The sequence below is a fragment of the Eucyclogobius newberryi genome, unplaced genomic scaffold (assembly GCF_026437365.1).
Source record: "Eucyclogobius newberryi isolate DKJ021-1_F unplaced genomic scaffold, fEucNew1.0.hap1 SCAF_20, whole genome shotgun sequence".
NCBI classification, from domain to species: Eukaryota; Metazoa; Chordata; class Actinopteri; order Gobiiformes; family Gobiidae; genus Eucyclogobius; species Eucyclogobius newberryi.
The window spans coordinates 27433812-27458189 of NW_027315835.1; the positions used below are offsets into that span (position 1 = coordinate 27433812).

General features: G+C 43.5%; 1 protein-coding gene across 12 annotated transcripts in view; it reads left to right on the forward strand.

Moving 5' to 3' along the window:
- The window catches only part of cacna1g (calcium channel, voltage-dependent, T type, alpha 1G subunit), a 296305-nt gene that overhangs the window by 245623 nt on the left and 26304 nt on the right, over window positions 1-24378 (forward strand). For 8 of the 12 annotated variants that reach the window (XM_072455513.1, XM_072455523.1, XM_072455524.1 and 5 more), the window contains 6 exons: window positions 4505-4656; window positions 11352-11461; window positions 18272-18405; window positions 20380-20450; window positions 23738-23816; window positions 24140-24261. In XM_072455513.1, the coding sequence (XP_072311614.1) occupies window positions 4505-4656; window positions 11352-11461; window positions 18272-18405; window positions 20380-20450; window positions 23738-23816; window positions 24140-24261 (668 nt within the window). The remainder of the gene's footprint in view (window positions 1-4504; window positions 4657-11351; window positions 11462-18271; window positions 18406-20379; window positions 20451-23737; window positions 23817-24139; window positions 24262-24378) is intronic. The other 4 variants (XM_072455517.1, XM_072455514.1, XM_072455519.1 and 1 more) reach the window with 1 other exon arrangement.

Sequence of the window (24378 nt, forward strand, 5' to 3'; positions counted from 1 at the left end):
TGGGGTCCAGGTGTAGGCTGTTGAGCCACATCTGAAGGGGGCGCAAAGACAGCAGCCCCAGAGGAACCACCGTTGCGGCCGCAGTCAGCTTGCCCAAGAGGCTTAGGAACAAGACGTAGGGAAGAGAACTCCCCTGTCGAAAGTCCCGCAACATTCCCAAAATATTGTCCACCCGCTTGGGCGAAGGGCGTGCAGTCGCTGTATGGGAGTCGAGGACCATGCCGAGGAAAGTTGCTACCTGTGACGGCACAAGGCAGCTCTTTGCCAAGTTCACCCGCAGCCCCAAGTTGGCCACGTGCCTGAGCACAGTCTCTGTATCTTGAAGCGCCTGCTCGTGGCTGGGCGCACAAATGAGCCAGTCGTCCAGATAGGGCAGAATCCGCAACCCCTGGGCCTGCAAGGGGGACAAGGCTGCAGCGACGCACCTTGTAAACACTCGAGGGGACAGAGATAACCCGAATGGCAGGACCCTGAACTGGAAGTGTTCTCCCCGGAAAGCAAAGCAGAGAAACTTTGAATGTGGCGGTGCAATGGGGACATGAAAATATGCATCCTTCAGGTCTACTGTTGTGAACCAGTCGCCTGGGGAGATCGCCTGGAGCACTTGTCTGACCGCCCACATTCTGAAAGGGAGTACCTTTAAAAACATATTTAGACCCCTGAGGTCCAGAACTGGGCGTAAATCGCCCGTCTTCTAAAAAATAACGAGAATAAAAGCCCCCTGGATCCAGCAGGGGGTCCACAGGAACTATCGCCCCCTTGTCCAGCAAGGTACGAATCTCCTGAGAGAGCGCCTGCGTGCGCCTTGGCCGCACCCAAATATCTGGGGAGTGAGCCGTCCAGTACTCCAGCTGTCCTGGGGAAAAATGTCCTCATCTGGAGGCCCCTCGACCCCGCCCGGGTTTGTGGAGGCCATGGCCGGGCTGTGAGGAACGGGACGCACGGGACGGACGAAATCCAAATCTCTGGGCCTGTTGCAAGTCTGAGTCATGATGGGGCGGTGGTGTGTATCTCCGTGAAGAAACGGGAAGGGCGGCCTGAGCCGGTCGATGAGACCCCCGCCTATGAAGCCCCGCCAACTGTTGCCGTGTACGGCAGGCCTGGGCCGTGCGCTCTAGAGCCTCCAGGGCGGCCGGGCCAAATAGTTCTCCGGGAAGAACTGGAACACCCCTCAAGGTCTTCCTACTGGCCTCAGAGAGCGGAGACTGCCAGCCATACTTGGCGGCGAGCTTGCACTAATAGAGAGCCGTCGCCCTAGTTCCCTTGACATGAGGGCAAAAGCCTGCAAGGAGGCATCAACCAGCCCATGTGTTGGTTGGTCCACTGGCACCGTCTCAAGGGAAACCGACAGGCCAAGCATTAAATGAGACAATGAGTTCCCAATGCGACCCATACGAGCTCCCATGTCGTACGCCTTACACAGAAGGTCGTCTGTAACCCGGCACTGTGGTCGTGGACACCGGGCATTAGTCCGTAAAGTCTCCTCTGGGCGGACGATGAGGGAGACAATAGCCGGCTCCACTGCCGGCATATGTCCCAGGCCAAGCTTCTGAGGATCCTGCATCAGTGCCAAAACCCTGCCATCTGAAGTAGGCCTCGAAAATGCCTTTGGGTCTGTCCAACAGGCATGCAGTTCCTTAATGTACTCCTCCGAGGGAGGAACTGCAAAGTGGGACGCTGCAGCCTGGCGCCGAAAGAAGGCGCTCGAGGGTGCCGCCTCATCCCGCGGAACATCCAGCTTTAAGCGGGAAAGTGCCGTCCGCAAAGCCGCTGTGACAGTGTCATCACTGTCGGCCTGAGAGCCGGCAGAGGCCAGTGAGCCAGATTCTGAAACTCTGGAGCTCAGAAGGTCAGACTCCAGCTGAAACTGCGTGTCTGAAGCAGCCACAGATATGACGTCATCATATACTGAGGCTGTGCCATGCCCCTCATGCCGTTGTGCCACCACACGACTGGCATCAGTCTGGAGAGTCTGGATAACTGCCCGCATTTGGGCCAGTTCAGATGTCAACGTGCTCACTTGAGCTGCTAACTTCCCGGGGCCCTTCTTTTTCTTAAATGGGGGGCCGCCTTGAGTAGCCGTGGACGGCCGCTTGAGGCCCCCAGTCTGGCCAGCTGGTAACTGACTCGGAGGCGCCACAGACAACCAGTCTGAAGCGTCCTCGAAAGCCGCCAAGCGTGCCACGCGCACAGACCGGGGCATAACCGAACAGTTGGAGCAAGCATCATCGGAGAGTGCCTCCCGAAGATGATCCACTCCAAGACAAGCAGGGCAGAGATCATGCCCATCGTCAGGCTGCAGCGGCGCCAGGCAGGACCGGCAGCACAGGGACTCCAGCATGATAAGACCGGAGCCAATAGAGTCGGGTCCAGCGGAACGCTACTAGCGACTCTAAGATGTAAAACTCTTACCTACCCCGGTAAAAGGGGCGCAGCGGGGTCAGGTCGAGCAGTGAACGCCACTAATGACCCGCTATATGAGGGGACACCGCGGGGTCAGGTCGAGCAGTGAACGCCACTAATGACCCGCTATATGAGGGGACACCGCGGGGTCAGGTCAAGCAGGGAACGCCACTAATGACCCGCTATGTGAATGAGACGCGCGGGATCAGACTGAGCTGAGCACGCCACTAATGACCCAATGTAAACACAAAACCAGCTACATGTAACCACCAGGTCGAACCGAAAACGCCACCGCTGGTGTGTAACTGGCTGAAAACAAAGCAGTTCAGAACTAATGACCCGAACACGGCTATAGTTAGAACTTAGAGCCGCGCGGCTGTATCAGTAAACCAAACAACCGGCTTTAGCACGGATAAACACAGAACCGGGTGCAATTGTACGGTTCAAATTCAACAAAAAACTACCGCGCGCACGGCTACGGCGAAATGCATTAAAGGGGTACTTACCAGTCGTAGAAAACAACTTAAATATACCTCTTATTGCAACAGGTCCGACACGCTTGTGCAGCCCCAGGAGGGCGAGCGAACTCGCTGCACCGACTGTACCACAGTCACAGGGCTAACAGGCTACAAGCGGCAAAACGAACCAACTTTGTGGGAAAACAGCAATATTAGCCGAACAACCACGTATACAACCTGCATGCGAGAAGGTGAAAAGGGACTGAGCTCCCGGTGTCACGTGACTATATAGACTCACGTGAGCCACCGGGGGGTCAAAGGTGACTTTTTTGTTATTAATTCTCGACCTGTGTATGCGCAAGGATGATCATCCAGTGCTTTATGCACCGCCTCTGGCGGTCAGTAGGGATGAAATAGAACCCCTATTTGCATCTGCAGGTGTTTTTTACAACTCTAGCTATATAATACTTTTTCTCTGAAGTTCCTCTTGCTTACTCAGCTGCACTGTCTCCTGCCGTGATCTACGAGTGGGAAAAAAGGGAAACCCAATTCACGCACCTACTATATCTTGTCCCGAACTGATCTAAACCCATGGGGGATGTTGCTAGTACTGCGCAGCTGCACTACTGGGGTAATTGGGCGAGAGACAGCACCCAAAGGGCCGTTGTTGATGATGGGATAAGGTGCGGCCTCCTCCCAGAGCTGAGCCTGTCCATCTCGCCCTTAATGGGTGGGCGAGAAACCGATGATGGATGAGTTTCTTTATTTTCTTTTTTTCTGTGGATTCTGTGGTAAAAAAGAAAAAGATAAGGAGAGAATGGGGCAGCAAGTGATTCACACACACTCAAAAAAAAGCAGAACAGGCAGCGCAGAGTTTATCTTTGAAGAGGATCTACTCGAACGGGAAGTAATTTAGACAAGTGAAGATCAGAGCACTTTGGAGCTGATTATTAGTCATTTATATGCTACACGATATGGAATTTGATAGGACAAAATGTGCTGAGAGGAATAGACAAAAGTACAAGATGCTAAAAGTAGAAAGAACAGTTCAGTTTTTATAGTTTTATTCTAATAAAATATCTCAATTCATAGACTATTTGAGATGAATTGACATTGGTCGACGTGGCAATAGCAAGGAATGGCAACATCAGGAAAAAGGAACATGAGAAACTGGAGAAAGAAAGTGCTCATAGAAGAGCTGAAGGTGTAATGTGAAGGCCCAAGTGGTTGAAAATAGAAATTGTTTACTTTTTCTTCAAAAACAGCAACCCCAATCCCTCCTGATGCTTTTGTTGTATTAAAGCAGCATTACATGAGCTTTTTATGCTCATACAATTATTTTTGATGAACCAAAAAGCTCACTGTTTAACTAGAGTATTAGAGTAGTAAATCAAAAAACGAAATGAATGCAGCACATTCAACATCATAAATGCCAGTGTAATGTTGCTTGAATTTGTGTTCTGACTGTAACTTTATTCTTCCACGTGTCTAACACCCTCGCGTTCCTCCTCAGCGCCTTCAAGCAGTTTCTAACTAGCAAATATCCCGTTATCCTTTCGTCCTATCTCACTTTTGTGACCGCCACCCGCCCCCTCCTACCCCTTAACCCCGCCCCTCCCCCGTGCTCCTCCCACTTTTCACAGAAGCTCAGAGCAAGCCATACTACTCCGATTACTCCCCGATGCGCCTGCTGATCCACAAGATGTGCACCAGCCAATACCTGGACCTGTTCATCACCATCGTCATCGGCCTCAACGTGATCACCATGTCCATGGAGCACTACCAGCAGCCCGAGGTGGGTCACCAAAGCAATCTATGTACAAAGGAAATGTGATTGAACAATATGGACGGATCCCAAGCTAGTGTCAATGTTCTGAATGTCTTCCCCCACTCTTCACCTCCATTTAACACCCAATCCTGTCCAATAAGAAGAAAATAAAAGTCATCTGAAATAAATAAAAAAAGAGCCCTCTTTTTAATAGTCTATTAAAAAGTCAGTGAGTCGAATTAGATTAATAATAAATTCATTGTAACACCCATGAACTGACACCTTATCGTGTTGGAGGGGTTTGAGTGCCTGATTGATCCTCGAAGCTATGCTGTCAGGGGTCAGGGGCGTCTGGTAGGGTCACCCAAGGCAAACATGTCCTAGGTGATGGGACAGACCAACTGCATTTCAGAAGCTCCTTACAAAGAGAAGAAAATCAAGGCCAGTTACGCCCAATTCAGGAGGAGAAGAGTGTTTTTTGTCCCGGTCGTGGAACACTGGACCAGCTCTAGACTCTCCATCGGGTGCTTGAGGGTTCATGGGAGTTTACCCAACAGGTCCACATGTGCTTTGTGGATCTGGAGAAGGCTTTTGACGGTGTCCCTCTGGGTGTCCTTTGGGAGGTGCTCCGGGAGTACGGGGTCCGGGGCCCTTTGCTCAGGGCTGTCTGGTCCCTGTATGAGCGGAGCAGGAGCTGTGTTCATTGCCAGCAGTAAGTCAGACCTGTTCCCAGTGCATGTTGGACTCCGCCAGGGCTGCCCTTTGTCACTGGTTCTGTTCATAGTTTTTATGGACAGAATTTCTAGGCGCAGTCAGGGGTCGGAGGGTGTGGTCAGGGGTCGGAGGGTGTCCGGTTTGAGGATCTCATCTCTGCTGTTTGCAGACGATGTTTTCCTGATGGCTCCATCAAACTGGACTTTGAACATGCTTTGGGACGGTTTGCGGGTCGACTCCAAATTCCGTGAGATTGACAGTTGGATCAGTGCATCAGTTGGACTGTTGTGGTAAAGATGGAGCTGAGTCAAAAGGCAAAGCTCTCAATTTACCGGTCAATCTTCATTCCCTAACCTCACTTATGGTCATGAGTTTTGGGTAATGACCGAAGGACAAGATCGCAGATACAAGTGGTCGAAATTAGTTTCCTCTGCAGGGTGGCTGGGCGCTCCCTTAGAGATAGTGTGAGGAGGTCAGTCACACAGGAGGAGCTTGGATTAGAGCCAATACTCCTCCACCCGGCCCTGGATAAGCAGAAGAAGATGGATGGACGGTTTCTGTAGTTGTATTTTTATGTTGTATTTGAGTGTTTTGTAGAATGCAAATAGAGTCAAATCAACCCAATGTCATCGGAAAAGTTACGAGTAGCATCCAATACTGTTAATAAGATATTGAACCAAATCAAACAATCAAAAATATTAACAAAAATGAGAAAAGAGAAAATTACATTACATAGTTACAAGAAACACATTTAAGTGATATAGAACATCAAAAACAAACCAAATGTTGTACTATTCATCCTACGGAGGCAAACATAAGAGGGGAGTTGCAATATTGATCTCAAACCCAATACCTTTTTAATTTAAAGAATGTGTATGCTCCTATCACTCCCAACACTAATATTATAGAACTGATTGCAAACACTCAGAGGGAATCCTAATCTGTGACGGCAATCACAATCTCCATGTCCAACCTGCATTAGACATATCAAACTCAAGGGGCACTGGAGGAGCAATAAATAACAAATTCCATTAATTATTGAAAAATATAACATTGGTTGACATCTGGAGGGAAATTAACCCCAATGCACGTCAAAAACACCTATTTTTCTAATCCACAAACAATCTACTCCAAAATAGACTATTTTTTTATTTCAATAAAGACAGATCAAAACTCACAGAAGCAGATATGGTCCCAGTAGACTTAAGTTATCATGCTCCTATCTACAATACTTGGAGTGGACTTGGAGGAAATATGAAAATACATACTTTGGAGGTTCAATTTTCAACTTGCTTAATGACCCTTTGGTTAAGAAAAAAAAGTCAAACCACATTGAGACTTACGTGGAGGAAAAAAGCAATGGTGAAATTCCCCCACCCAGCCCCCGGGTTCCTGCTGAAGCAGTTTTGAGAGGTAAAATTATAGCTATTACCTCGGAGAAGAAACAAATGATCTGCAAGAAAAACTAAAACTGCTGAAGGTAAATCATGCCAAGAAGCAGAACTCTCAAGTGCCACAGGAAGAGAAGAAATTCATGATCCGACCCCACAAGAAATATGTAAGAAAATGCCCTTTACCAAACAAAGATATTATGAGAGTGGCCAGGGTTTTACGCCCAACAGCACAGATCTGAGATTTAAGGTCTGGATAACCAATATTTTCAACCTAGTTGTAATATTTGTAATATTTACTACTAGGGTGTAAAAGATAATCAAATGAAAAGCTTTGATATGTTGAAAAAAATCATTTGACTTGGAGAAACAGGACTTTTATAGATATTAAGAAATAATAAAAATAATAAAAAAATCAAACCCTTATAACCCTCTGAGTAACATATTTATCAAGGCTTATAAAGCAGAACTTTCAAGGAGAATAATAACTAAACTATATAATGAATGGGCAATGATCTGTGTAGAACCACAAAATCACATATTTGGAAATAATTCTGTTGAAGAAGTGTTTCTTCATAACACTATGTCAAAGTCCAATTATTCCTAAGAAAAGGCTGAATGTTGGAGAAACTTGTTTCCAGGTGGCCACGCCCAGAAATACTGGAGAGCTTCAGACTATCATTGACATTGCCATTTCATTTGATTTCAGAACTATGTATTTGGGCCTTAAAACTCATCATTTTTGGCGCATACTTTTGGCAGGAGGGAAAAGGCCCTAAAAAAAAACTACATCTACATTTGATGACTTGACATACGGAAAATGGGAAATTTGGAACTGGACAGATTTAGCAGACTTTGAACCAGGTGGGAACACTATTTGGATTTTGTTTCTGTAAATGTTCTGTAATGCTAGTATCTTAGCATTGAAACAATCAGAACAAATACAGTTACGATGAGCGGCTTTTAAGAAGATGCAGGATTACTACCAAACAGGGCGCATTTATGTATCTATCGTTTCAGACAGAAGAAAGACGCCCATCATAGAAGTGTGATCTGAACTATAATTATGATCAAGTTCAAACTATGAAGACTTTAGAGTTGTGGGATGTCACGTGAAACTAAACCCTGAGCTGCTCCTTGAACATAACACTTTCGTTCAAGAAAGAGAAGCGTCGTTTTAAGATGTTTGTGTCTTTTGGATTTGTAGCTTCAGCTGCTCGATGTTGGTTTGACCTTGGCTTGAAGGTGTAACGCTAATAAATGTACATCAATATCGGCCATTAAATGCATACATTAAAGTGGGTTCAGAATATTAGGTTTATTGCCCAAGTAAACCAAAAATACTGTCCGGAGAGCAAGCTGCCAACACCAGTAAAATGAGGAGGAAGAAGGCTCAAAATGAGACAAAAGTCAAAAGATAGAATATTTAGTTTTGAATCGTAAATGCAAAAAAATCTTTGAAACCAATAATGTAGAAGAACAAGTTTGGAGATGTGTTTGTGAAGTTATTGTTTTGTGTTATCTGTGTTATTTTCTTAACAAGGTTAATACAGGTCTGTGCATTCAATTTGAATTGTCTGTTGCATCATTTCTTGAGGGAGTTGTGAGCGCCTCAGGACGACATCATCATCTGTATCAAAAAAAACATTCCTCCTCAGAATTATGATGAGAAAAGTTACTGTCCGCAGGGAAGTCTTGATTTTCTGGACTGATGTGAAGTGGACTGATTGGGCGTGTACGATTGCACGATTCCAAAATTAAACTAACAAGTAAACAAAAGTAAGTACACATCACCAAAAGAGCCACAAAAAAAAGCAGAAACTTCGATTTCCAAGTTTTAATTGGTCAATATTCCCATTTCAGTCACTTTTCAACTGGTTTGGGCAAAGTGTGAAGTTGGTTGTTTAGTAGTTTTAATCAATAAGGATATAATTGAGCCTCAAAATGATAATGTTTATTATATGTGCTATTTCAAAATCAAGGTCAGGCCTTTTTATTTTGTGCATTTTTATTGTATAATCATTTCTTTGAGTCTGTGCTCCGCCTCACTTCTCCTTCCCTCTGTCTCATGATGAAACAGACACAGTGCTCCTCATTTTTGCCACTAAACAAGATATAAAAATGTCTAAAGCGGTTGTTTGTCAAAAATATGACTGGGTTTTACTGCGGTTCATGTGTGAATTATCTTTATTTAATGACACCTAAAGAGAAAAGCGGGTTTAGAGCACTGAAAAGTTCATATTTTAGTCAATTTACGTCAAATGAAAAGTTACTGAAAGATCCAATCTACTTGTGTTATAACATAGTAGCAGAAAGTCTCTGTGGAGCTGTTTACTTTCTGTATCAGCGAAAGAACGTCAGACTTAACCTTTTTAAACGCACCAAAATATGAACCGATCAAAATATGTCAACGTTGGAGCAAAACTGTAGCGTCCAATGATTCTATGATAACGAACTTGTCTTATAACGAAGACAAGCAGGTCAAGTTTCAGGTCAGATCTGTGGAGAGGCGTGTCCGCTCACAGTCTAAATGAATGTTCCATACGTTGAATCATACATCGTGGACCTTTAAGCAGAGTCCCATCTTCTGCCCCGCTCGGTCTGACAGGACATTATACAATATGATAAACTGTGGGTCTAAATTTGAACTATGCTCGGACACAATCCAAGCAAAGTCCATAAGTGAGCATCAGGGACAGTTTAGAGGAATCCCCTGCGGACCCCCTGCTCTCCCCACGCCTCGCCGCAGTGAAGGTCAGACCACTGCGCCCCTCTGACCCAAAAGAACGCTCGGATTCTAATGGTCTTTTCATGGGCAGCAGGGGAAGCAGGGGCAGCAGGGGCAGCAGGGGCAGCAAGGGCAGCAGGGGCAGCAGGGGCAGCAGGTGAAGGAGGGGCAGCAGGTGAAGGAGGGGCAGCAGGGGAAGCAGGGGCAACAGGTGAAGGAGGGGAAGCAAGGGAAGCAGGGGAAGCAGGGGAAGCAGGGGCAGCAGGGGCAGCAGGTGAAGGAGGGGAAGCAGGGGAAGCAGGTGAAGGAGGGGAAGCAGGGGAAGGAGGGGAAGCAGGGGAAGGAGGGGAAGCAAGGGAAGCAGGGGCAGCAGGGGAAGCAGGGGCAGCAGGTGAAGGAGGGGAAGCAAGGGAAGCAAGGGAAGCAGGGGAAGCAGGGGCAGCAGGGGAAGCAGGACTGCGAGGGACATCTATTCATGGGACGGCTCATTCAGGCAGGAAGACACACATAATAAAAATAATAATCAGTCACAGCCAGAGATGATCCATTCAATAAACTCCTTTGTTTGATATATATATATATATATATATATATATATATATATATATATATATATATATATATATATATATATATATATATATATTTTAATGGAATAGTACGTAACTTTCTGGAGGTGGCACATCAATTGGATGGAAATAGAAAGCATACTACAGAACATTCGGTTTAATGCCATACTGTGGAATATTATAGTTAACATAGAACAACATTCCCATGGAAACAAGCAAGAGGAGGCTTAGTATGAGTCAAGTTTGTGGAGATGCAAGCCCACTCAAAGTCAGGACACAGGTTATATACATTTTTAGTGCAATAAAACCATTGCACGCACTCTATTTTTGGCCAAAATGTGACGTACTGTGCCTTTAATATATGTATAATAATAATATGTATTGATTATTTAAAAAAACAGAGCATCAAATATACTAAACAAAATTAAATGAACTAAATAAATAAGTAGAAAACAAGATCCAGGGAGGATAAATAGAAAGCAGACAAATCCTTATCCTTAGCCCCCTTCTACATCTTAAGTGTGACATGTGGAGCCAGAACGAGCCGTGAGTCACTAGTCCAGTACTTACTTTTCTGAACACAGGTATAACACAGGTATAACACCGGTACAACACAGGTACAACACAGGTACAACACAGGTACAACACAGGTACAACACAGGTACAACACAGGTACAACACAGGTACAACACAGGTACAACACAGGTACAACACAGGTATAACACCGGTACAACACCGGTACAACACAGGTACAACACAGGTACAACACAGGTACAACACAGGTACAACACAGGTACAACACAGGTATAACACAGGTATAACACAGGTACAACACAGGTACAACACAGGTATAACACAGGTACAACACAGGTACAACACAGGTACAACACAGGTACAACACAGGTACAACACAGGTACAACACAGGTATAACACAGGTACAACACAGGTACAACACAGGTACAACACAGGTACAACACAGGTACAACACAGGTACAACACAGGTATAACACAGGTATAACACAGGTACAACACAGGTACAACACAGGTACAACACAGGTACAACACAGGTACAACACAGGTACAACACAGGTATAACACAGGTATAACACAGGTATAACACAGGTACAACACAGGTACAACACAGGTACAACACAGGTATAACACAGGTATAACACAGGTATAACACAGTCTGGGTGACTTGGGAAAGTTACATGGTAACCAGCCCTGCATGAAGACCCAACCGGCCATAAAGGATTAACCCTTAAAATACATGATTGTATGTTCTGAGGGTTTATGGCCTCTTTTTTTTGTCCAATCAGGAGCTGGATGAGGCCCTCAAGATCTGTAACTACATCTTCACCCTCATCTTCGTCCTGGAGTCCGTCTTCAAACTGGTGGCCTTTGGGTTCAGGCGCTTCTTCAAAGACAAGTGAGTGACCGCGTTACATGCAGAAAGTATCCAGACCCTGGGTTAGGGTCACAGGTTTTTCATTGCAGCCACCCCATCTGACAGAAAAACTGAGATGTAGAAATGTTTGCAAATGTATTAAAAAAAAGAAACAATTGAAATACCACATGGCCATGAGTATTCAGAGCCTTCCACTGGTCAGGGGTCACACCGGGGGTCACACCGGGGGTCACACCGGTCAGCTGACCTCCATGTTTCTCTGCACTGATGTGTTTGCTCAGGTTAAAAGTTGTGTTTTCATGAACGTTGAGCTCATATTTAACATTTTGAATGCTTAAAGAGTAAAAGATATTGATGTCAGATGCAGTTGGTGCAGAAGCGTCTGGACATGCAGGACTTGAAGTTTGACACAAATGAGTTTCTGGGCCGTATGTTGTCGGTGAGGAACCACTCATCTCTTCACAGACACTATTTGCCCTTTCAAAGGTCAGAATGACCTGTCCTTCTGTAACACAGGAGCAGATTCAGGCTTTGTTCCTCTGAGTCATGGAAGAACCAAAGTGGCTCTTTCAGAATCTTTGTTAAACTCTCATAAAACACGCCTGATCGATGATCTCATCTCTACAAAATCCCTGGCTTCGTGACGCAAACCACATCATCAACAAACAGACACATTTAAGGCCGTGTTTGAACTGCTGACCACTGCAGGCTCCGTTATGTCCAGTAACTCTGCCAGACTGAGAACACAATACACATGAGACGTTTCAGCCCAGACTGCAGTGCAGACCGAGTAACATAGATGTATAAAAGTAGCACTTCCTCCAGCACTAAACCGCCATGATTCATTCACTTCACGCAACTTTCTAAATTAGACTTAGACTTGGAGGAGGCAAAAGTACATTTCAGCAAAAGTACAATTACTTGTCTAAAAAATGACTGGTAAAAAGTACAACAGTAAATATTAGTATAGTATAATTAGTTAACTCTAGAAACTCTAGAAATATCACAACTTTGACGTCGGATCCCGCCCCCATTACACAGTCACTCAATGAATTAGACTTAATGAAGAGATAAAAAGATATATGTTGGAAATAAGGAACCAAGGCGTTCATCATTTGTATAATTGCACGATTTAAAGTAGAAACGAGTGGAAGTAAAAAGTCACCAGAAATTGTAATACTCAAGTAAAGTACAGATGCTACTGTAACAAGTACAAATACTTCATCTTGTGCCACATCTGATTAGATTGGATTAATGTATTTGATAGGGGGTAATGCAAGCACTGCAGTGTTATTCATGTACTCCACTTATGAAAGAGGAAGACGTTCAAAGTTAATATTGATTAAAGAATTGGATTAAGAATAAATAGTTAGTTAATCTGAAGGTTTGTGACGTAACCGTGACATTGACCCCTTTTCTGGAGAATGAACACTTTACAAACTCTGGTTAATGGAGATTTACTGACCAAAAAATGAACAGGTAAATATGAATATGGAATATGCAAATGAGTCAATAACAGAGACGGACAGGATTGTTCTAGGTCAGTCGTGGGGGTCGCGAGCATCCAGCAGAGGGCGATAGCTGAGGTCAGCAGAAGGTCATCTGCGCAGCATGGACGAGGCTCTGAGGTTTGAAGATGAGGCACATTTGAAGATCATCCCGGATCCAAACTGTCCTGTGTTTCAGTCCAGATCACATGACGCTGGGGGCACATTACTTATGGGAAGAGAGTCAAGTTTGCTTCCTTTGTTGCTCTGGAATGTCTTTGTCTCCTAGCTTATTTAGCTAGTTTAGCTTAAGCCTGGGACAGTGTCTCTGTCTCTTGCCCTGGTCCTTGGGCTTGGAGGGCCCGTGATGGGACCAGCACAGCTTCAGTTTGGCCCTTAGTTTCGGTTTGCCTGACCAGCCATTCCCAACACGTTTTGACAGACTACTTTACTAAACCTGAGGGTCTGGGATCCAACCCAGTCGCTCTAATTTCCAAAGGGAGTGATTGACAGGCGGATTAACCAATCAGACAAACGCATTGTCCGTTCGTGTCCAAACAAACATGGAGGACTACGAGGAAAGAATAAAAATAACACAGACTGAGTCAACAAGCGACGCATTAAACTCCGAATGTTCCGAAAATATTTCAGAGACACGTGACACAAAGTCTTCTGCATGTGAGAGACAAGAGACACAACGTCTTCTGCATTTGAGAGACACGTGACACAACGTCTTCTGCATTTGAGAGACACGTGACACAAAGTCTTCTGCATGTGAGAGACACGTGACACAAAGTCTTCTGCATGTGAGAGACACGTGACACAAAGTCTTCTGCATGTGAGAGACACGTGACACAAAGTCTTCTGCATGTGAGAGACACGTGACACAAAGTCTTCTGCATGTGAGAGACACGTGACACAAAGTCTTCTGCATGTGAGAGACACGTGACACAAAGTCTTCTGCATGTGAGAGACACGTGACACAAAGTCTTCTGCATTTGAGAGACACGTGACACAAAGTCTTCTGCATTTGAGAGACAAGAGACACAACGTCTTCTGCATGTGAGAGACACGTGACACAAAGTCTTCCACATTTGAGAGACACGTAACACAATGTCTTCTGCATGTGAGAGACACGTGACACAAAGTCTTCTGCATGTGAGAGACACGTGACACAAAGTCTTCTGCATTTGAGAGACTCGTGACACAAAGTCTTCTGCATTTGAAAGACAAGAGACACAACGTCTTCTGCATGTGAGAGACACGTGACACAGTCTTCTGCATTTGAGAGACTTGTGACACAAAGTCTTCTGCATGTGAGAGACACGTGACACAAAGTCTTCTGCATTTGAGAGACAAGAGACACAGTCTTCTGCATTTGAGAGACTCGTGACACAAAGTCTTCTGCATGTGAGAGACACGTGACACAAAGTCTTCTGCATGTGAGAGACTCGTGACACAAAGTCTTCTGCATGTGAGAGACACGTGACACAAAGTCTTCTGCATTTGAGAGACAAGAGACACAACGTCTTCTGCATGTGAGAGACACGTGACACAAAGTCTTCCACATTTGAGAGACACGTAACACAATGTCTTCTGCATGTGAGAGACACGTGACACAAAGTCTTCTGCATGTGAGAGACACATGACACAAAGTCTTCTGCATGTGAGAGACACGTGACACAAAGTCTTCTGCATTTGAGAGACTCGTGACACAAAGTCTTCTGCATTTGAAAGACAAGAGACACAACGTCTTCTGCATGTGAGAGACACGTGACACAGTCTTCTGCATTTGAGAGACTTGTGACACAAAGTCTTCTGCATGTGAGAGACACGTGACACAAAGTCTTCTGCATTTGAGAGACAAGAGACACAGTCTTCTGCATTTGAGAGACTCGTGACACAAAGTCTTCTGCATGTGAGAGACACGTGACACAAAGTCTTCTGCATGTGAGAGACTCGTGACACAAAGTCTTCTGCATGTGAGAGACACGTGACACAAAGTCTTCTGCATTTGAGAGACAAGAGACACAACGTCTTCTGCATGTGAGAGACACGTGACACAAAGTCTTCCACATTTGAGAGACACGTAACACAATGTCTTCTGCATGTGAGAGACACGTGACACAAAGTCTTCTGCATGTGAGAGACACGTGACACAAAGTCTTCCACATTTGAGAGACACGTAACACAATGTCTTCTGCATGTGAGAGACTCGTGACACAAAGTCTTCTGCATGTGAGAGACACGTGACACAAAGTCTTCTGCATGTGAGAGACACGTGACACAAAGTCTTCTGCATTTGAGAGACACGTGACACAAAGTCTTCTGCATTTGAGAGACTCGTGACACAAAGTCTTCTGCATTTGAGAGACAAGAGACACAACGCCTTCTGCATGTGAGAGACACGTGACACAGTCTTCTGCATTTGAGAGACCTGTGACACAAAGTCTTCTGCATGTGAGAGACACGTGACACAAAGTCTTCTGCATTTGAGAGACGAGACACAACGTCTTCTGCATGTGAGAGACTCGTGACACAAAGTCTTCTGCATTTGAGAGACACGTGACACAAAGTCTTCTGCATTTGAGAGACAAGAGACACAACGTCTTCTGCATGTGAGAGACACGTGACACAAAGTCTTCCACATTTGAGAGACACGTAACACAATGTCTTCTGCATGTGAGAGACACGTGACACAAAGTCTTCTGCATGTGAGAGACACGTGACACAAAGTCTTCTGCATTTGAGAGACTCGTGACACAAAGTCTTCTGCATTTGAGAGACTCGTGACACAAAGTCTTCCACATTTGAGAGACACGTGACACAAAGTCTTCCACATTTGAGAGACACGTGACACAAAGTCTTCTGCATGTGAGAGACACGTGACACAAAGTCTTCTGCATGTGAGAGACACGTGACACAAAGTCTTCCACATTTGAGAGACACGTGACACAAAGTCTTCCACATTTGAGAGACACGTAACACAATGTCTTCTGCATGTGAGAGACACGTGACACAAAGTCTTCTACATGTGAGAGACACGTGACACAAACATATTCAACAGAGTGGATTTTTTATTTGAACCTGATTTGGCTGTGCCTCTCCATCAGCACTGACTTCAGCACCAGAGTTTTCCTCCAAATATGTTTTTATTGCACCAGAGCTGGAAACTTCAGTCGCCGCGGCAACTCTTTGATCTGAGGGAAATAACACAAGTAGCATGAGTCCCAATCCTGCTACACCACATCAATATTCAGAATACATTTGGAGTTGTTCTTGCTTTTTATTCTTCCCGTTTTAACCTCAAAACAGCATCGTCGTTACGCTGAGTGTGACCCAGGTATTTGACCCAGTGTAACCCGCTTATGGGCGGCTCAGTGTGACCCACCAGAGCTTTGAACTGCAAAGTCCACGGGATTTAAATGAGCCTGGGATATTTTAGTATCATATATTCCTTTTTTTAGTTATTTTGTTGCATGATTAAACATAAATGACAGATTCTTTTCTCATGAACTTCAACCGTTGCATGTTTGCCCAGTTGTGATCAAATATATGTTATATTTCTATAAAATACTTTTACTTACCTTGCAAAAAGAATATATCTTGAGTTAAATTTAGAATCTGAATCCTTTTTCATTTTCTACTCGTATTTATTGTATTCTTTTACAATCAATTTTTCTTCTCTAACTAAATACATTTTTTGACTCCTTAGACTAATATTTCTTGAACTAAGTAAAATATATATTCACCTGAGATTCACCAATATGGACATTTTACCAGTGTTTCCTATGTATTGTTTGATTGTTTTGTTTTTTTGACCGTTGACTGTTGTTGGTTGACTTGTTGGTTGACTGTTGTTGGTTGACTGTTGTTGGTTGACTGTTGTTGGTTGACTGTTGTTGGATGAGCATTGACTGTTGTTGTTGACTGTTGTTGGTTGGCTCTTGTTGGTTGACTGTTGTTGGTTGACTGTTGTTGGTTGACTGTTGTTGGTTGACTGTTGTTGGATGAGCATTGACTGTTGTTGTTTACTGTTGTTGGTTGGCTCTTGTTGGTTGACTGTTGTTGGTTGACTGTTGTTGGATGAGCATTGACTGTTGTTGTTGACTGTTGTTGGTTGGCTCTTGTTGGATGAGCATTGACTGTTGTTGGTTGACTCTTGTAGTTGACTGTTGACTGTTGTTGTCGACTGTTGACTGTTGTTGGTTGACTGTTGTTGTCGACAGTTGACTGTTGTTGGTTGACTGTTGTTGGATGAGCGTTGACTGTTGTTGGTTGACTCTTGTAGTTGACTGTTGACTGTTGTTGGTTGACTCTTGTAGTTGACTGTTGACTGTTGTTGTCGACTGTTGACTGTTGTTGGTTGACTGTTGTTGGATGAGCGTTGACTGTTGTTGGTTGACTCTTGTTGTTGACTCTTGTTGGTTGACTCTTGTTGGATGAGCGTTGACTGTTGTTGGTTGACTGTTGTTGGTTGACTGTTGTTGTTGACTGTTGACTCTTGTTGTTGACTGTTGTTGGTTGACTCTTGTTGGATGAGCGTTGACTGTTGTTGGTTGACTCTTGTTGTTGACTGTTGTTGGTTGACTGTTGTTTTTGACTGTTGACTGTTGTTGTTGACTGTTGACTGTTGTTGTTGACTGTTGTCGTTGACTGTTGACTGTTGTTGGTTGACTCTTGTTGTTGACTGTTGTTGGTTGACTGTTGTTGGATGAGCGTTGACTGTTGTTGGTTGACTCTTGTAGTTGACTGTTGACTGTTGTTGGTTGACTCTTGTAGTTGACTGTTGACTGTTGTTGTCGACTGTTGACTGTTGTTGGTTGACTGTTGTTGGATGAGCGTTGACTGTTGTTGGTTGACTCTTGTTGTTGACTCTTGTTGGTTGACTCTTGTTGGATGAGCGTTGACTGTTGTTGGTTGACTGTTGTTGGTTGACTGTTGTTGTTGACTGTTGACTCTTGTTGTTGACTGTTGTTGGTTGACTCTTGTTGGATGAGCGTTGACTGTTGTTGGTTGACTCTTGTTGTTGACTGTTGTTGGTTGACTGTTGTTTTTGACTGTTGACTGTTGTTGTTGACTGTTGACTGTTGTTGTTGACTGTTGTCGTTGACTGTTGACTGTTGTTGGTTGACTCTTGTTGTTGACTGTTGTTGGTTGACTGTTGTTGTTGACTGTTGTTGTTGACTGTTGTCGTTGACTGTTGACTGTTGTTGGTTGACTCTTGTTGTTGACTGTTGACTCTTGTTGTTGACTGTTGACTGTTGACTGTTGTTGTTGACTGTTGACTGTTGTCGTTGACTGTTGACTCTTGTTGGTGACTGTTGACTGTTGTTTTGCGCAGGTGGAACCAGCTGGACCTGGCCATCGTGCTGCTGTCCATCATGGGCATCACCCTGGAGGAGATCGAGGTCAACGCCTCGCTGCCCATCAACCCGACCATCATCAGGATCATGAGGGTGCTTCGGATCGCACGAGGTCTCAGACAATACACACAATGCACACAATACACACAATGCACACAATACACACAATACACATGATGCACACCACACACACAATACACATAGTACACACAATACACACGATGCACACCACACACACAATACACACAATACACATAGTACACACAATACACACAGTACACACAATACACACGATGCACACCACACACACAATACACACAATACACATAGTACACACAATACACACAGTACACACAATACACACGATGCACACCACACACACAATACACACAATACACATAGTACACACAATACACACAGTACACACAATACACACGATGCACACCATACACACAATACACACAATACACAGAGTACACACAATACACACAGTACACACAATACACACGATGCACACCACACACACAATACACACAATACACATAGTACACACAATACACACAGTACACACAATACACACGATGCACACCATACACACAATACACACAATACACATAGTACACACAATACACACAGTACACACAATACACACGATGCACACCATACACACAATACACACAATACACATAGTACACACAATACACACAGTACACATGATACACACGATGCACACCATACACACCATACACACAATACACACCATACACACCATACACACGATGCACACTATACACACAATACGACACAATATACGTCACAAATACTGCAACAACACATGTATACAAAAAAGAGTTTCCAAGTGAATTACCGTATTTTCCGGACTATACGTGTTTAAGTTTTCCCGACACATTTTTTCATAGTTTTGGCCGGGGTGACTTATACTCCAGAGCGACTTATATGTGATATTATTTGTTACTTTCACACCGACAACCACAAGAGGGCGCTCTAGGCTCTAAGCGACGCAGAAGAAGAATCTGCACTTCCTCCGGAGTTTGTGGAGTTGTTTAGAAGTGACACAGAGGAAGAAGAATTCAATGGATTTAGTGATTTGGGGTAAAACTGATGCTTTGCTAAACATGTTAGCATTTTCTTTATTCTATAGTTATCTGAATAACTGTTCATATGTTACGTTAACATACCAGACACTTACCACAGTTCTGTCTGTGCCTCATGTAGCTGAAGGTGTTAGCGTTAGCATACGTCACGTAGCTGAAGGTGTTAGCGTTAGCATACGTACACCTATTCACCATAAGATAAGATAAGAGAGATATTCCTTTATTGTCCCACATGGGGAAATTTCATTGGTGCAACGCAGGTAGATCCAGAGGTAGATCCAGAAGAACAGATCACTAATCTGTTATTATTTTAAACTGCATTTCAAGATTAAATGTCTGTTATTGGTCTTAGATTTTATCAAATAAATTCCCCATAATAATGCGACTTATACTCCAGTGCGACTTATATATGTTTTTTTTTTCTTCTCTATAATGCATTTTTTGGCTGGTGCGACTTATACTCCGGAAAATACGGTAAAGGGGACTAATTATGAAAGATCCACTTCAGAACTAAAGCTATGGAAATGCAATCATGATGAGATTTGATATTTGTGTTTCAATAATAATATTCTGTTCAAATCTGTGTCAATACATCCAGGAGTAATGACAAAAACTAGTATATATAATCTATGTATTTCGAATATGTTTGTAGCGCTCTGAACTACAAGATCTAAAGTACTCACAGTTTTGTACGCGGAATAAGAACGTTTCCTCCTCAAAGAACAGAATATCTTTGTGATTTGCTAATTGCGTCCATTATAATCTAGTTTTGATTGTGATTGATATCTTGGATCATCTTCTCCCTGATTGGTGGACAGAAGGTTTCATGGCAAATCAAACTAAATGACGACCCAGGGCTACGTCACGTCCACTTTAGGCTTTCACACACATTTTCCACGTCTCTATCAAACGTCTCATGTCGAAGATCAATTCTAAATATTTGTGTGTTTTTTTTGTTTCTCGTCCCAAAGTGTTGAAGCTGCTCAAAATGGCGGTCGGGATGAGGGCTCTGCTGGACACGGTCATGCAGGCGCTGCCCCAGGTGTGTGCCACATCCAACCCAAATAAATGACTTTTACAGAAGGGATTCTTGAAAATGGCTTTTATAACTCATTTTTAAGTCATTTTTTTGTTTGTACATGTTTGTTCTGTCGTCTTAAAACTACAAAAAACACAAGTAGTACATTTTGCTGTGATACAAACTCACTTGCCTAATGTATTCCGAGCATCTCAATTATTCACCGTGATTTATAACAAGTTTATAAGCGGGGAGGTGATGCTAGTTTGTTTGTCTGGATATATTTTTATTATTTTACTTTACTTAAGAAATGGTTAAAAATGTCATTTGAAGGAAGTTTTGTAATGTTTCTTTTTTTCAATAAAGGCAGGTACAAAATTATAACCGAACCTGTACAATGATGCACCTAAAGTGGCTAAATCTGTTCTCCAGCAGGTTAAAAATTAGACTTCTGTGTGCTGTCTGCATCCAATTATAGAACATTTCTTTCTCTCTTGCTAATGAGGAGAGTTGTGAAAACTGCTTATGAACTCATTATTGTGAATAATTAGGATGCTGGGAATGTGTCAGGAATGTGAGTAATACGTTTGGACCATTTTGAAGAGTTTAAAACTAACTTTTAAGACACTTTTGAGCACTTTTAAGTCAGTTGACCTCAACGTACTGATCTGTTTGCTACGGTTTATTAACAGTTAAATGTTTTTCATGAATGTTGTGCTCATATTTAACTTATTATATACAGTTTAAACAGTTAAAAAAACCTGCTGTAAATCACCACACAAGTACAACGATGCACCTAAAGCGGCTAAATCTGTTCTCCAGCACAGATCATTGGTTTAAAATTAGACTTCTGTGTGCTGTCTGCATCTAATTTTAGAACGTTTCTTTCTTTCTGGAAATCAGGAAAGTTGTGAAAAGTGCTTATGAACTGAATTATTATAATATAATTAGGATGCTAGGAATGTGTCAGGAATGTGAGTAATAAGTTTGGACCATTATGAAGAGTTTAAAGACTGTAAAAATCAGATAAAGCACTTTTAAGTCAGTATTGATCTGTTTGCTACGATTAATTAACAGTTAAATGTTTTTTTTTATGAATGTTGTGCTCATACATAACGTATAATATACAGTTTAAACAGTTATTAGATACAGTTAGAATGTGTTGCCGTTGGACGTTTGTGCCGTGTTTGTGCACTTAACCAGCCAACACTGTTAAATGAGAGTGAGAAAGAGGGACGACGTGTGAATAGCAATGAACGGACTGTGCTTACACTAAATATAGTTGATTAATTGATGAAGACACAAGAGGTGAAGTAGAAAGAACCAGGAAATATGTCCCAGTGCACCAGCATTATTGCTCTTACATGGAGAGCTTACGGTTGCGGTGTTTAAAGTCTTGTTCTCTTTGTCGTCTTTGGGCTGTTAAAATGTGTTTTAAACATCACGATTGCTTTTATTCTTGATTCCGGTGGTTTCTGGTGAAATTAAGCACAATTAACTTTTTGTTCAATCCCCACAGAGTAAAATCCATTGAAATTCCGTTCCCCTTCCAGAAAGTCCCTGACAGTCCCCGACAGTCAAGTTTTTGCTCCAGTTTCTCCCTCCAAATGTTTGCAGTTTCGGGGCACTGTCGGCTCCCTCGAGGCCCCCTCCTACTCCTGAGACTGGTGTTTGTATAACCGGGCCCCTGTAGGTTTGATAGCGAGAGTAGCTGCAAGTGGATTTTAGAAGTTTGTAACGCGTCGTCAAATTAGAGCGTCTTCGGCGGCGTATGGGGGAGTGAAAAGGTGCTGAGAGTCTTTCATGCCAGCATTCTTCAGAACTCCATCATTAAACTGACTGAAAAAGAACATGTTGTATTAATGCTGTAGCTAGCAGCAATAGCAATGGACTATGATGGTTCTAGTCCAAATCAGCTAGAAAACCTTGCACTGTGAAATTGGGGATTAAATTCATTATTTGACTCAAAATTCTACAAACAATATGCCATAATGACAACGTAAAAGAAAGTTGTTTGCAATGCGTCAATATTAGGGTTCCACCACCTCCCCCTGGTTATTACAGAGCTTTATTGTATTGCACAAAATGTCTCGTACCCAAGGCTTCGTTCCCCGGAGCCTCGGGCGCCGCGGAGTCAGAGATGTGGGCGTAACCCATCCAGCTCCTTGAGTCTGATCGAAATCAAACACAAAGCTTAACATGTCGAGTTTATGTCATCTCTGTCCGTGATCTTCTGTGTGAGCGGATTTACCCGTTTGTCTTCCTCCACATCTGACCTGCACATCACTCGTGCATATGCAGCTTCACTCCACACACACCACACACACACACACACGACACACACACAGACACACACAGACACACACGACACACACACCAACACACACAACACACACACAGACACACACGACACACACACAGACACACACACAGACACACACGCTGGCGTCGTCTTCCACGTGTGACAGTAACGTCCTCTCACATTAACAGTGGTCAACTGGGCACATGCCAAAGTCATGTTTAACACATACGGCTCACTTCAGAATCCCCATAATGCAGTGCGGCTCCATCAGTTTACTCACACTCAGATGAAGTCCCACCCCTGTGAGACGAGGAAACATGGATTTGTCCCGTTGTCTTTCAGTGGAACCTCCATTTGGCCCTTAAGCATCACGTCCGGTTCAAACACGAGTTGTTCCAGCTCTAACTCGTAACACGTTAGATGTCTTAATCCAGCCCGGGTTTGTCATTTCCTCTGTTATCTCATTATAATTCAAGTTACAAGACAGAATTCTAACAACACGACATATGAAATGGGGGAACGAGACAAGACAAGATTATAATGAATTATTTCAGCCGTGAAGTTTACAAATGTGTCCATGTCATAAGTGCAAACATGTACGCAGCACGTGTGCACAAACTTAGCTTGCAATATCTGGCCTAATAATTAGTAACAGTTCAGGTCTGATCAGTCTTTCACTGTATTGCCCAAACAGAGTTGTATGGGGGAACATATGCCTTCTCTAGTGGCACAATTAGGTAATACAAGTACATTTAGAACACAAGGCAAATTAAATGCAATAATTAACCAGGCAACATGTTTTCACTCATTAAGCATTTCATTTTAATCTCATAACCGTGGACACTCCTAGTACTTGTGTTGTATTCTCTTGTATTTCTTACTATTTAACTATAGAAACAGATATTAGTGCTCCTTCTATAAACCCAATAGTTTCATTTGGATTTTGCACTGTTCTTTAAAATCTGCTGGTGACCTGCTGTGGACCTCTTCTCTGTGTCGTGTGCTGCAGGTGGGGAATCTCGGGCTCCTCTTCATGCTGCTCTTCTTCATCTTCGCGGCGCTGGGAGTGGAGCTGTTCGGGGACTTGAGTAAGGAGGCACCCGTCTGGTCACAAGTGCCACAGTTATGCAACAGAAAACAACACGACAGCTGCCGGCGTTGTGCACTGAGAAGCTTAAGACACTGCATTTGTGTCATTATTAACAGAGCTTGGTTTTACCCTAGATTTGAAGTAGACATGTTTAAATGTGAATACATTTAAAAAAGATAATTATTCCATCTTGTCTTCCAAGTTACTCGTAAAATCTATTGATTATCCAACATATTTTCTTGCACATAAACACACACCAGATCTAATTATTGGGCTACCTATTCATCTAGTTATCAGATGTTTACTGCCCTCTCTCCACAGTTTGTGACGAGCTCCACCCGTGTGAAGGTCTGGGCCGCTACGCCACCTTCAAGAACTTTGGCATGGCCTTCCTGCTGCTCTTCAGGGTCTCCACTGGGGACAACTGGAACGGCATTATGAAGGTACTTACTTATTCATGTTCGCCTCGGGTTAGGCCAGCAGAAGGGAATGTAGCTGAACATATACGTGAAGCATCCTTGAGTCTGTGAGATGTAACGTGTTTAATTCTAATGTCGAAT